The 15,027-nt window shown below is 44.1% G+C and overlaps 1 protein-coding gene across 1 annotated transcript in view; it reads right to left on the bottom strand.

Annotated features, from left to right (window-relative positions):
- Positions 1-1,351: 1,351 nt before the first annotated feature.
- LIN37 (lin-37 DREAM MuvB core complex component) overlaps positions 1,352-15,027 on the bottom strand; it is a 69,283-nt gene continuing 55,607 nt past the window's right edge. Inside the window, exons 9-10 of the mRNA XM_069201134.1 lie at positions 5,610-5,683; positions 1,352-2,077 (exon numbers count right to left, since the gene is read on the bottom strand). Coding sequence (XP_069057235.1) covers positions 1,996-2,077; positions 5,610-5,683 — 156 coding nt within the window. The 3' untranslated portion in view covers positions 1,352-1,995. The remainder of the gene's footprint in view (positions 2,078-5,609; positions 5,684-15,027) is intronic.

Genomic DNA, 15,027 nt, shown 5'->3' with positions numbered 1-15,027 from the left:
TTGCAGTCAGGTGTCGGGCCAACCATAGCACAGAGACCGCGTTAATCGCCGCAACAGACAACATCAGAACCCTCCTTGAGCAAGGAAAACAGTAGCTTTGATTCTCCTCGACCTGTTAGCAGCATTTAACACAGTCGCCCACCACATCCTCATGGACAGACTCCACAAAATCGGCATCCAACAACATGCCATCAAGTGGATCATCTCATTCCTCTCAGATGCACCCAGAGCATCCGTCTACCTCCTTTCACCCCCGCTACGAAGAACATCATATGCGGTGTGGCCAAACGCTCTTCCTTTGGCCCCACTCTGTTCAGCATCTACATGACACCCCTGAACTCCGCGGACATAGTCAGATCCCATGGACTCAACGTCATCTCCTACGCCGACGACACTCAACTCATCCTTTCGCTCACCAAGGACCCCCTCTAACTCCAAAGCCAACTTCAGCAACGCCATGACTGACGTAGCTGACAGGATGAGAGACAGCTGCCTCAAATTGAACTCTGACAAAACCAAGGTACTGATCTTCGGAAAGAACACCCACGCTTGGGACCACAGCTGGTGGCTAGAAGAAGTCAGACCCACTCCCACACTGACTGACCACGACTGCAACCTCGGCATAATCCTGGACAGCCAACTGACCATGAAACAACAAGTCTATGCAGTCGCCTCCTCCTGTTTCTGCACCCTCTACAAGATCTTCAGATGGGTCACAGAAAACACCAGAAAGATAGTCACAGAAGTCCTCGTCACCAGCCACCTCAACTACTGCAATGTGCTTTGCACTGGTATCTCCTATCAGCTCCCAAGAAGACTCCAAACAATACAGAACGCAGCAGCCAGACTCATTCTGGATCTTCCCAAGCGTAACCACATCACTCCTCACCTCAGGAACTCCACTAGCTCCCTGTCCAGAAAATATGCCAGTTAAGACGCTGACACGCCTACAAAGCACCCCACAAACAAGGACCTTCCCACATCAATACTGGCTGAACTTCCATTTTCCCTCAAGACAGCTGTGCTCCACTTCACTCCCCCTTGCACATGTCCCATGCATACATAGTGGGGACCGTGCATTCTCCTACATCGCCACCAAAGCCAAGAATGTCCTCTCACTCCTCATCTGAATAGCACCCTCCCAAGCAGACTTCAGAAAGCAACTCAAGACCTGGCTTTTTGATGCAGACGCGGCAACCTCAGCGCCCAGATAACCCTAGGGGTGGCAGTGTTGCACTTTAAAAAAAGACTGATTGTTTGAAGTGTTATCAGTGGTAGAGTGATACTGCAAATGTATTGTGCTCTTTGCTTATGATGTTACCACCTGCACAGTAGGAAACATTCACGGGGATACAAGATCTACCTTTATTGGTTGGAACTCTAAATGTGTAAACAATCACATAAAAAAGGTAACTCATACATAGGTGAAGTGTTGTAAGGATCTTCAAGCTGTTATTTAGGAATGGGGATGGGATACTTGAACGTTCTGAGCAGCAATACAGAGGTGAGCAGCAGAAGTCCATCTCCATTTATAGCACAGAGCTCTAGGAAACATACTGCGGTCCATGTGAGAACAGACACAGATTGACAATGTCTGTGGAGCTTAGAGACCCCGTCACTAGCTGTCTTGGTACAGAACGTAAGATGATATTACTCTCTGAAGGTGCCAACCAGTGAGGAAGTAGGCGGAACAGTGAAGAATTAGAATTTGAGACTGCAGAAAGTAACCAGTTTTTCTTACAGTGCATAAACAAGCCAAATGCCATTACCACTTGGGTATCAGTATAACACTGTCTCTTGGGGAAGCTGGGTGGGAGGGATTAATGGGCCACAGAATACAAAAATAGGAGAAAAACAAACTGGTCTAATGAGAGCAACAAGTCACTTATTTCAACCCCAGGTCTTTCAGTGGAACCCTTTACAGTCTGCTGATGTTCAAGGGGTGGAGGGGCCAGAGGAAAGTCCTTTGTAGGGTGTGGAGACCATGGGAACCTCTCACTGTCTCTCAAACATTTCTTTCAGGATCTTCATACTCTCTGCATACCGCAGCTGGTTCTTATGAGAAGCTTCTTTCCATCTGCAATGAAAAGAACATAAAATTAAATGATTTGATATTCCTGCTGAGTAGCCATCCAAGACAGCAAAGTGATATAAAATCAAGCTGGGGAGGACTGTAGAGAAAAAAGTAAGGGTCAAATGTATGTACCTTTAGAATAAGGATTCCCAAATAAATATTTTTTCAGAATCGCTATTTGGTAATCAGTATTCGAAACATATGAAATGTTTATTTCTTAATTTGCAATTCCTAGAGGGTCACTAATCGACTTATCTCATAAATATCAATGAGATAGGTCACCATATGTGCCCCATTGGGAATCACAGCCATCATAGGGATGGTGGCCTGCAGAGGTCAGCAGACCAGCATGTCTGTGATTGCTTATTAATACTTTCTTAAAGGAAAACAGGATGCGTTTAAAAAGAAAATTTGAAACTTTGAAGTGGCAAGCGAGAAAGATAGACAAGTAACTACTGGGTGGTTGCGAACTTCAGAACTGGCAAAAGAACTTCCGGGTCACCAGTGGTAAAGCATATTTAACTGCACCACACACAGTACCCTCTACCTGCAACATCTGTATTTGCATCTATGTGCTGGTAGGGTCTCTGTCTCCTGGGGGTCCTAAGGATCAGCACTAACATCCTGGTCTATGTCAATTCTTATAAATTGACAAAAGAAGCTGCTAACATCAACTTTCCACAGCCCTAAGTAATTAACTGCCCTTTCCAATAGCCCTTTCAGGTTAGAAACCTTGGTGGTGGATCACTGCGTTTTACCAGAGTTCTTATTAAACTTCGAGTTGGCTCCATCAATTTTCCATGACCCCACTGAGGACATACTGACCTCTAGAGAAAAGACAAAGGGCCAGATGTACCAAAGGGTTTTGCCAATTCTGTGTCTATGGGAACATGTGTTAGTACATATGACCCTAATGTCTAGGGTCATTAAACGGGCTATGTGTCATTTTCAAATCAATAAAAATTATAAGCGGAGTAAGAGGCAATAAGATAATCACTCATGGAATTGCCCAATGGAGATTCATGGGAATATTAGGCAGGAGAACCATAAACAAGTCTACCATTTACGATCTCACAGTCATTCTTTCTCAATTGGCCAAGAAGCAATTGTCCTCTTTTATCTGTTGTCACTTTTGACAAGAAATGGATTAGGGGTGGGTGAGGGGAATGTATGTAGCGCCTCTTCTTTTTCCGCATAAGTTAACAGGCTGATAGAATGATTGGAAGCCTTACAATTTACATCTCCCACTAGAATAACCTACAATGTACCCCCCCTTATCCGTAACCTCAATTATAAAGGCAAAACGGTCAAGTAGCAATATATTAATAGTAGGAGTATGGGGTAAGGGGAAAGAGTGAACATTTACTACTAAAATAGGATCCCTCATGCTCTTAGCCAAGGTTGAGGAGATCTTTACCACCTGAAAGAGATTGGAAGAATCTTTAAAACGATTATACTTCAATTTAATATTATTTTAAAAAATAGCCATCCCTCCATTTGCATACTCTTTCCTAGATGTGGTGTTACAGCTTAATGATAAATGTCCACCACATACAAAATCAGAGGATCACTAAGCTTCCTGGATGCAGATTAAATCAGATTTTAAACTATTTAAAAATTGCAGTTTGTCCGGTTTAATACACCTGCTGCATTCCAGGGAACCACGGTTTCAATTATTATCAGCTATAATGTCTCGATGTACTGGCACCATTAAGTGCAGTGGCCAGCAATTTCCATTTCGTACAAACATCCTCAGTGATAGAGGGGGCAGACCTTGACCCCATAATACCACAATTAACCACAAATCTCCCACCATTCGCTATAGAAACCTGTAAGAGTTTTGAATTTTCACCAGAAACGGGCCAGCACTCAGAGAGAGAGCGACTTAAATTTCATACTAATGTTTATAAATTGTATTTTCCTAGAGTACAGGTATTACATCAATCACTCTACACTGAAGATAATCACTATTTTGCAGGACCAAATTTGCAACAACTTTAGAGAGAAACAAAACCCTTACTTTAATCACCAATGCCAAAAGCACGAAGATGACAAGGGAAATATCACTGCTTTGAATCCTCCTCAAATTTACAATATCCACAAAACGCAATAGTAAAAACGGTTCAAAATTAAATCATAATCAAATAAGGCTACAAAATCCAGCGTAGAGGTTAATGCAGGAAGAGAGGATGGGGATAGTTTCCACCAGTCATCTATTAGCGCAACACAAAAGTGTTCAGCCAACTTCTTGAAAATTGAAGGTTATTATTATAATTTTTTTAATTGCTCCATTTATTCGTTCCCCACACTTTTTTTTACTTTAGCTTTTTCTTTAGACAGAGAAGGCAAGTGTGCCAGCCAAGCTCAATTTAACAAGTTCTTTAAACCTGAAAATGGGAAACGCCTCTGACCCTGAACAGGAGGCCTTCACTGGGAACACAGAGTAAATAGGTCTTTCCTCATTCTGCTGCTTCTAAATGGATCCAGAAAGCTTCTTAAATTGGGGTTTACCAGCTTCTGTCCTATGGTCTTTATGCAAACATTTTGTCTGTAAAGGTTGAATGGAAGCATCTGCCTGCAGGTGGTACTAACTTGTGATCCACAGTTGATCAGCCCAAACTTTACGCGGGATGTGTGGCGGGAAACCTTAATACCTGGATTGATTAAGATGCCTCTAGTAGCCAACTGCTTGGCCTGATTTAGAGAGATCTCCTCTCCCCTTGGACTCACCAACATTTTCAACATATTAAAAAGCATATTTTGGATGTGATTTGCATTATTTACAGTTTTTTCTAAAAGAGCTAAGATAGATGTTTCCAGCACAAGAGTCCTCTTTGCCTGGTAGGACTGATCTCTCTTCGGAGACATTCTTTAATGTGTTCTTGGTAAAGATTGTAGCCTGTCCAATGACCAACAGCCCAAAGCTCTTTGTGAATGAAACTCCTTACCTTCTTTTGTTTGCCTTCCTTCGCAATTCAATAGCAGTGCATTGTGAGTGCCGCCTTTCCAATGTTTTTTCTGAAGCTTAAAAATGTACATTTTTAACACTTGATTTTCTGAGGGAGGTTTAATAGTTGTAGCTTTTATATATCGTTTCATCAAAGGCGTGTTAATAATCCTAACCAGTCATGCAATGCTCATTTTACTTCTCTAAAGTTTATTCAAGGCTTCTTGAAATGCTATTTTTAGATTTCCCTTTGTGATGAGCTCGATCATAAACCGAAATACAATGATGAGCAAACAGTATGCACTGCAGAGACTGACAGCAGCAAAAGCAGAGGCAAAATAGATTTTTCTCTCACAAGACAAAGATAAAAATCAGGGGCATATTTTAAATCAGCTGAGCAGGTGTATGATTTAATGCAGGCAGTCTGCGCACAACTTAACACTCGAACAGAAGCAGTCGAAGACTGTGGCTAGAACGCACAAGCAAGCTGCATGCCTAACACATGTCATGTTCACAACCAAAGGGACTAAGATAACTCTCGCAGCATTTGGCATCCCCCGGACTGCGCCACGTACACAGCTTACATACCTCTGGCGAACCTTCTTCCATCTGTCCATGTTCTCGTAGATGAGTGTGGATGTCGTCGGCATCAACTCTGGAGCCTGAGATGACAGAGAAATGAAGGGAGAAGACACACATGTAGAAGGGATACATAGGCAAAAGTCAAGAGCAAATGAATGATAATTAGATGGGGTTTTCCTAAATCTGACTACAGCCCTTAGAACTCATTAGTTGTTTTGGATGGTTAGAGGTGAGGGCTACAGTGCCAAGGGGTCCCTGTGGGTGATGCACGTGTATTCCCTCTTTTTATGCCAGGTAAAGGGAAATTACTGCCGCATTCTATATTTATTTGATATGCTTAAAGGGAGACAGAGAGGCAGATGATGTGTGGTGCGGTGACACACATGGCTTCATAATTAGCACGTATACCACACAATCTTTCTCAGAGTAGGGGAATGTCATAGAAGGGGAATGATTATGAATGATGGAAAGGATCTGACTGCTCCCACCTGAACATACCAGATCTTGTGCACTAGAGAAAAGTACCATGGCCACCGACAAGGACAAGTATTCAGGAAAGACAAAATGGAAGTGGTGGGACGGGTGGGGTAGGGTGAATAGGGTGTTCCACTGCAAATATTAAGTTGCTAAAGGAAAACTTAGATAAATATTTGTTATTTTAAGAAAACCAATAAGATACAATAAATACAATAAAATACATTTTTATTATTTCTGGTTACTTGTTTGATGATCAACATTACATATAATGGATCCTTGATTAAAAGACAGCACTGTTCCTTAGAAGATTGCAGACTATCAAACAAGTTTGACAATATTTACATAAATACTGATTCGGCACCTGCTAAACAGAGATCAGATGTGTTTGTGCTGGTCACTATACTTCATTCATGATCGCGGTGGGAAGGGTTGTCACCCAAAATGCTAAATCTTCCTCTACTGTGTAGAAATACCCCAGAGGCCACCTTAGCAAGGATTAAAAATGAACAAAGGATTCCGACCGAATGATAAATACATGTAAACAAAGAAAGTTTGCTGTTGTAAGCTAACATACTTGCATTACTCGAAATACATTATGTTACATATGTATTATAACCAAATAATGTCTTATTCAACCAAACTATATAATACCATGCAGTCAATTGATACAAATAATTGCTTTAATTAGATTACACACCTAGTATCGATAATAATATCCTGATCTAACTGCCTAATATGTTGACTGTTTCAGTCCTGAATTGCTGGATCATCACCAGGACAAACGTGGTTAGGAACATAAGCACAGAGTTTCTGCAAGGAAGTTTATAAATTAGAGCCATGAAGACAAGTGGAAACTTTATAATAGAGTACCACACTTCCCTGATCCCCAGCGCAAGGGGTGTTTCTTCTAGAAGTGCTGCCTCTTTCTCCTAATAGGAGCTTATAGAAGTGATGTTGTTTCTATCTTGTTTCTACAGTAGTACGCACTCTTGCAAAGGCCTTACTTGGCGCTTACAACGTTTACCTAATGTCTTGATTCTTGTTTCCCCATTTTCCCTACATGTGTCAAATGGAAGGGCATACAATAGATGGATGGGGCAGGGTAAGAAAGTAGAGCCCCAGATCAATCTCCACTGCAACCACTGTATTAGAGATTACCGTACCCAACGCTATATCTCGCAATGACTACTTCACTAGCCCCAGTCCTAGTTCCGATGGCTTTGGCATGTCGCGTATCTGCTGTCAATGCTTTTCTCTCCCTCTGTTTTGTTTGCTTTCCTCAGCTCTCCACCACAGGGCATGCAGGCCAGTATGTGGGCAGCGGGCCTCTCTCGTGGTGAGCCCTCTGCTGGGACACCTAGCCCTCCAGACTCTTGTGCGTCATTATGGTGCACACGCTAATTCCGCTTTATTCCTCCATTCAATTGCATGCTAAGTGGATGCAAACGGGAGCTTTGGCAAAAGAGAAATAAAAGCCACATAGCTTATAGCAACCCGCTGTGTGCCACAGTGCTGCTTTTATTGTCTTCGGATTTCTATTTTTAACATAAAACCAATAAAACCAAACTCTATTCTCAAAAAAGAGAGTCCACCATTAGGACTAACAACTATCTCTTATGACTAATTTTGTATACTAGTTCTAAGTTCTTGTGGTCCAAGGAAAGTCAGGGGTTTTTGAATTCCAAATGTGACAAATAGTCTTTTACCACTAGTGTCTTGGGCCCACAGCATTTCTGGTTATCAAACTGAATTATCAAGTAGCCCTCTCAAGCCTTAGACTCTCAAGGTAGTGCAGCACAGCAGTTCAAGGATATGATGAGTAGATGATGCGAACAGGGCATGCAGTACAACACAACTATATCCATGAACCCACTCCGTGACGTCCTCTGCCACGATGGGCATGTGGACGGCACTGCACCGTCATTGCATCCACCCATGGGGAAAGCACTGGTGCTCAACCCTGTGGGCCTCCCCTTCAATACCTTCCCCACCAGGGATGGCAACAGAAGCTTACACCCCAACCCCGCTGTCGGCGATCTGATGATGTTCGCACACGTACTGCACGCCGTCATCAAATGCAGCAGGCAACACGCTGGAAAACAGTTGCTTCCAGTGCATCAGGGGAGAGGATATGTATTGGGTAAGTCCTTCTCTGGGGGTGGGGGTTGTTTTAGGAAAAACCAGGCACAGTGGGAAAGGAAAGAGTTTTTCCTTCCCCCCTATGCCTGTTTGTAGTAGGTTCCCGCTCCATGATCGCAGTGAGAGGCACGTTTAGGGAGCAGAAATCCTACCACTGGACCACCAGGGATTTTTCTTTTTTGTGCTGTGGGAGCGACCCCTTGGGAACAGGCCGCCCCCTAAGAAGGCATTATATTTATCTATGTTTCGGAACCTGGGGGTTAGATCTGCTGTTTTTTTCCCTGCCAATTGGCCTCAGGGGGACCGAAACCCACTACCTCATCAGGAATTTTTAAATATTGCATTGATTATGGGGTGCGATCTCTTGGGCAAACGTCCCTCGACTTCGAGGTGAGATGTTTTGGGGAATTCCACCCACCCTTTTCTTCCCTCAGAGGGCAGATCGGCCATTTTTGGGCCGATCTGCCCTTAAGTGGAGTTAAGACCACTAGACCACCAAGGATTGTTTTGTTGTTGGGGGAGCAACCCCTTGGGCAATGGTCGCTCCCCTTCGGGGGCATTTCTTTTTTTTTTGTATTCTGCCGCTTCGATGCTGCATTTTTTTGATAATGCTTCCGCAGTATCACACGATCACCCTGATTGTGACCGTCTCTTCAAGATTCGGCCTGTCCTTGATAATTTTGTAGATTGCTTTTCAGAGATCTATGTTCCAGAGAAAGAAACAGCTGTGGATGAGTCTTTGGTCCTGTTCAAGGGCCGTTTGGTCTTTAGGCAGTACAGTCCTAAGAAGAGGGCATGGTATGGAATTAGGATGTTTATGCTGTCTGAGAGTAGTACTGGATATGTCTAAAATTTCAGGGTTCACACTGGTAGGGATTCCACTATTGGACCACCCCCCCAAGTTGTCTGTCCACTTTTGCAGTCAGTGAGAAAATTGTGTGGGAACGTAGTAGAGGGCTTTTTAACAAAGGCCACCAATTATACATATATAACTTCTACAATGGTGTGCAATTGTTCAAGGAATTGTTTAAAGTGGACACTGTTGCTTGTGGCATAATCATAAAGGTTACCCTAAAGAGTTTGTATGTAAAAAGTTTCAGAGGGGACAGTGCATTGCCTTGCCTAGCTGTGAAATTCCCAGACAGGAGAGATGTCCACATGCTGACAACCATTCATGATGAAAGTAGTTCACCTGTGACTGTTTGGGGTCAGGTTGTTGAAACGTGCAAATAGGTGTGCATTTTAGACTACAATAAGCACATGGGTGGTGTAGACAGTGGATTAGAGGTTGGAGCCTTACCCTGCTGTTCCTAAGGCTTACGTTTGGTATAAGAAGTTGGCTAGCCATTTGTTTCATTTAGCAACCTTCAATGCTTTTGTTGTATTCAAGGACTGTTGTCCAGATTCAAAGATGACTTTTGTTCAGTTGAGAAGTCTGTGATATGTAGCCTTGTTGTAGTGGAGCAGGCGAGTGTTCCTAGAGCTGGAGTGGTGGAGGATGTGGCTAGATTGAAAGATCACCACTTTCGGATTACATTCCTCCCAATCCCAAAATAACGTTCCTTGTAGGCGATGTAGAGTCTGTGTCCAAAGAGGCGTATGTACTACCCTGAGTGTTCTTATAATTCTAGGCTATGTGTGCCTGCATGTTTTAAATTGTACTGCAGGCAAACAGAAATATTGGAAGCAATTGTGAGCGTAAAAGTGAACTGACTGGTCTGTATCGTCTTATATTTTTTGTTCAGTTTCATGGTTAGCAGTAGTTTGATATATTTAGTCAGACCTGTTGTGTTCGTAGTATTAGTTGGTTTTGTTACCTCCTTCAAATTAGTTTGTGTTATTTTTGTTTAAAAAAAAAAAGTGATGGTGGTGTGTGTGGAATGGCACTTGGCTGGCGGTGTGCTTCGACATGCGCTTGGCTGGTGGGGAGTGTGCACTGGCGCTTGGCTGGCGACGTACATGGATGGTGCATGGCTGGCAGTGTGCATGGACTGGCGCTTGGCTGGAGGTTTGTGCAGATGGTACTTGGCTGGCAATGTGCGTGGAATAGCACTTGGCTTGCAGTGGGTGTGAACTGGCGCTTGGCTGGCGGTGTGCATGGACTGGCACGTAGTGTGTGTGGACTGGCACTTAGCTGCCATTGTGCGTAGACTGCCGCTTGGCTGGCGGTGTGTGTGGCTGGCGCTTGACTGGAGATGTATGAGAGCTGGTATTTGACTGGCGGTGTGTGCCTAGTGACATGCTGCTGGTCACTACACACGTTGCGAGCCAAACGCCAGTCCACACACTCTGTCGGCTGCCAGCGGGTGTGATTGCTATGCCAGTCATGTGGGCGTATGAAAGTGATGGGCCCTTGAATGGCACTGTCTGTTGATGTGAGTGTTGCAATGTGCTGTGCCCGCAGCTGGCAGTGTGAATGGTTTTGTGCGTCATGCATGAAATGTGTATGAATGACCTATAAAGCGGATGGCGCCTTGTCACAGCTTTACATCTCACGAGCTGCGAGCCATTGGTTCAGCTTTTCTTAAATTTTCAATTATTAACAGTGTATTTCACTTTTGTGAAATCATTGTTAGTAAAATTTACATTTTGAACCTGTCACTCACCCTTGTGGCAAATCCAACCAGTATATGCGTGTACTTGAGGAATAGATGGTTGTGTAGTAATATTTGTATTTTCTGTATTTCTGTGCTAGGGTGGATTTGTCTCTAAGGAAATTCTACCAACTTGAGATATTTTCGTAAACTAGACACTCAGGGGAGAGCATGGTGGTCTGCCTCTTGTGGATCCCATCAAGTTTTCTTACCCACCATGCCCTGCAAATCTTTAAATGTGGCTACAATCACACATTTTCCTTGCATTTCTGTGCCATATTCTTCCAGAATCAGAAGGAAACCACAAAATTCCTACCACCCAGCGTTTCACCACTTGTCCCAATAAAAAATGCTGCCCCACTTGTGTGACTGGGCCTAAGGCTCGCAACAGGAACGGATCAAGCTAACATCAATCGGAGCCCTTGCAAGCGACCCTCATTGACCCTGGTTTGATTTGTTCTGTCGCAGGCACAAATGAGGTACAATTTTTACCAGAAGACTTGGGGGAATTCTGAGTGAAAGGAAGTTTATGGCTCTCTGCACATACCAGAACTTTCCATCACAGAAATGTGAGGAAAATGTGTTTTATTAGGTCAAAGTTTGAGGTTTGCAAGGGATTCTAGGTAACAAAGCCTGGTGAGAGCCACGTAAGTCACCCTATCCTGATTCCCCTAGTTGTCTAGTTTTACAACAAAAAAAATCAGGTTTGCTAGATGTACCTAGGCACCGGCTGAGCTAGGACCCGTTCAGGATGCCTCCTTTACCTCTAAATTTATAATTTGGTTTGAACATAAGGATGTTTGGGTCCAATTGACAATAAGATGCCTCTTGAATTTGGGGGTTCTGAGCTCTCATGCTGTGTTGTTTGGGCCATATTCTGTCACAAATTGACAGTGTTCTGTCTGCTTGCCCTTGTATTAAGGATTTTGGGTAGAGTCTGAGTCTGATGGAATGCGCCGTTTATGGGCTAAGCCGAGAGAGTATAATGCTCAACCTGCTTGTGTGCTGTCTCTTCAGTGCTCCCAGCACTTGACGCAACCTCCGTGAGGTTGCCGGCGGTGGCTGTCTGGATTACCGCTACCCCAGAGGTGTACATTGTTTCCAAACAGCTGACCCTCGTTGGGGATTCCTGCAGCCCTGCACTTGGTTCTCTCCGTGCTATTTCCACAACAAGGGTATGAGCACTGGTTAAAATTGGAATTGAAGTTGGAGAGGGAGGCGGTGTGGCCATACCCCTGGAATCTATTACTTTACGTTCTGGCCTGCCTCCTATTTTTGCATTGCTTATTAGTTCTACTGAAGAGCCCTCTTTTGTGTGCAAGTGTAGTGCACTGGCTGAAGCGGTAGCGCTGCTATAGGAGATAGCAGATGATTTATAGCAGCTGTTTGCTGGTATGACACTCCTTTAGATTGTGGCTCCTCGGACCCCCCCTTAGATCTCTGAGGGCTGGCTGGCTTTCTTTTGCCATTGCAGTTCCTGTTTTCTGTGCTGTTACTGGCCTGAAAATTGAGGAGATATCTGCTAGGTTTTGAGGGAATTTTTTCTTCCTTGGGCCCACCTTGCCTTGCATTCATTTTAGGTTCCAAGATGCCTTCTGGAGACTGTTCATTTCCAACAGCCGTACCTGGGACCCTTATAGGATCAAAACCAACAATGGTAATTGGGTTCCCTGTTTGCAGATCTTGATCTCTTACTCCTCTATCACATGCTGTTTACATAAGTGTTTCTTCTGCATTTTTAGTTAGTGAAGTTATCAGAGGTGCCTGCTCTTCATGCAATGGTGTATTTTGCGTGTTTTGAAGCGGGTGCGACTACTTAGAGCCCCATGTTTTATATCCTTGCATAAACTACTAAGAATGGAAGGAAGAGAAAATAATTTGTCCACAACTGGGCCACATCCACAATTAACTTGTGCACTAAGAGAGTCAGACTGTGCCTGTGTGAAGAGTATTTTCAGATCGCCTAACTTGCAATTGATACCCGCGACAAAGACTGCCAAGGCATTCAGTAGCGTGAGCTGAACATCCATTTTATCGGCTTGATAGTGAAGAGCCACCACCAGGAGCTGCATCGTTTTTAGCAAGGATGCCCAGGTGCTATCTGTATTTGATTTGTCTAAGCTTGGTCAGTCCTCATTTCCAAGGTTGTCCTCTTCTCCTCTGGTTGCGCTGGGTGCCATTACCTCTCTGTTTGAAAACTGTTATACTGGGTGCGTGAGAGGTGTCCTATGAGCACGCTGTTAACATTTCCTCCCATTACTGAGTGCCAAGATATGATATTACTCTTTGTTCTTCTGCATGGAGATGTTGCACTGCCTCCTGGTGTACTGGATGCATTAGGGATGAGTGATTTAATTTGTCACCATTTCATAGTGAAAGTTAAGAAGAGTTGGCTGCAGTGTCCTGATTTTGCTGCCTGGTGTGATGGGTTTTTCTCCTGGATGGTAATGATTAGTGTTGATGTTAAGACTTTTGCCTTTTTGTGCGTTGTGTTTTTCTTTGGACCTTTCTTGTGGGCCTGGTGAGGTGGGGACAGGTTGTGGCTTTGTACGCAACAACTGGATATTTCTGCCCCCAAGCTCTGCTTGTGTGCTGCAATGACGTTCGCCCAGACTGTTAGCCCCAACTGTCCTGGCACCCAAAGGCCTTAGTCATGGGTTGGCAAGATTATAGCAGCCGTTGGACTGATTCTTGGCCCTCCCTCTACCTTGGCATTAAACAGGCAAGGGGAACTTTCTCTCCCGTGGGTGATTTTTGCTTACGTCTGTAACGGTGACTGCAGGTCTTGAATCCTGCTGTTACTTGAAAACAGGACCAATCTTGCATCCTTCTAGAAGTAAAACTTTGGCTATATTTTTTGGCTGGTGTGGGTCTGTACAGTATTTCTCTGCATCAACAATTATGCCGCCAGTGCTATTGCTACCTTTATCTTCTTTAACTGATTCAATCTCTATGAGTGGAAGATCAGGCTGCATATTTATGTGCTTTGCAGCCAAATGGGAGTTCCTCTTGCACTTTCCTCCTGCTGGTTTGCTGGGGGTGGAGTGGGGGGAGGGGTCTTCTTACTCATCCTGATCTCATTGGTTCTTTCCCTGCCAGCTGCTGAGGTTAGTTCTAGTGTTCAATGGTAGTTGAATGCCACTTGCAGAGAAAAAATACTGTCCTGGTTCAGGCAGGTTGCCCTTAAAGCCCTTAATCCGTTTAGTACGGGCGTCAGCCACACTACCTCCCTGGCGTGGGTCACGACCAGGGAGGGGGTTGAAAAAATAGTTTTTTGTTTTTTTTCCATAAAACCCTTGGGAGACACGGAAGATCTTCTGTGTCTCCCCCTGTCCCCCCCCCCCCTCTTTGTGACATCAGTGTGCCGCGTGGCGCGCTGACTTCACTGTTTTGTTTTCCCCATTATAGCAGAAAGAGGCCGCAAGGCGGCTTCCTGCTCCGATGGGGAGCACAGCCCGAAACGGCCTTCCCAATATTCGGGAAGGCCTCGTTTGAAAAGGGAGACTCCCCTTTCAAACGAGGCCTTCCTGAACAGGTTTCCTGGCCCTCGATCGCAACGCAGCACAGCTGCAATCGAGGGCCAGGAAACCCCAGGAGACACCAGGGATTTCACTAGGGGGGGAGGGTTGGGTGTCGGCCCCCTCGGCAAATGGGTGAGACCCATTATGGCCCCCAAGGAAACCATACAACTACTAAATAGCTATATATATATATATATATATATATATATATATATATATATATATATATATATATATATATATATATATATATATATATATATATATATATATATATCAATATATATCAATATATATCACATGCTGTGCACCGTTCCTGCCATCTAGTGTTGGGCTCAGAGTGTTACAAGTTGTTTTTCTTCGAAGAAGTCTTTTCGAGTCACGGGACCGAGTGACTCCTCCCTTTCGGCTCCATTGCGCATGGGCATCGACTCCATCTTAGATTGTTTTCCCGCAGAGGGTGAGGTAGGAGTGGTAGAATGAGAATAGTAAAGATGTCCATGCGATGGAATAGATATGTATGTACATAGTTTGTGCTAAAGTAGTGTTTATTTACATATATACAATTTTTATTTGCACTTAAACGGCTACAGGCTCCCGGGGAGGACGGAGGGCGCATGTGAATCTGCAGCGGAACATGCCACGAACAGATGTACACTGGGTAAGTGACATTTTCCGTTCGTTGGCATGTGT

This window comes from Pleurodeles waltl, chromosome 7, assembly GCF_031143425.1.
Source record: "Pleurodeles waltl isolate 20211129_DDA chromosome 7, aPleWal1.hap1.20221129, whole genome shotgun sequence".
In the NCBI taxonomy this organism is placed as follows: Eukaryota; Metazoa; Chordata; class Amphibia; order Caudata; family Salamandridae; genus Pleurodeles; species Pleurodeles waltl.
This window is presented reverse-complemented; position numbering and strand designations above follow the sequence as displayed.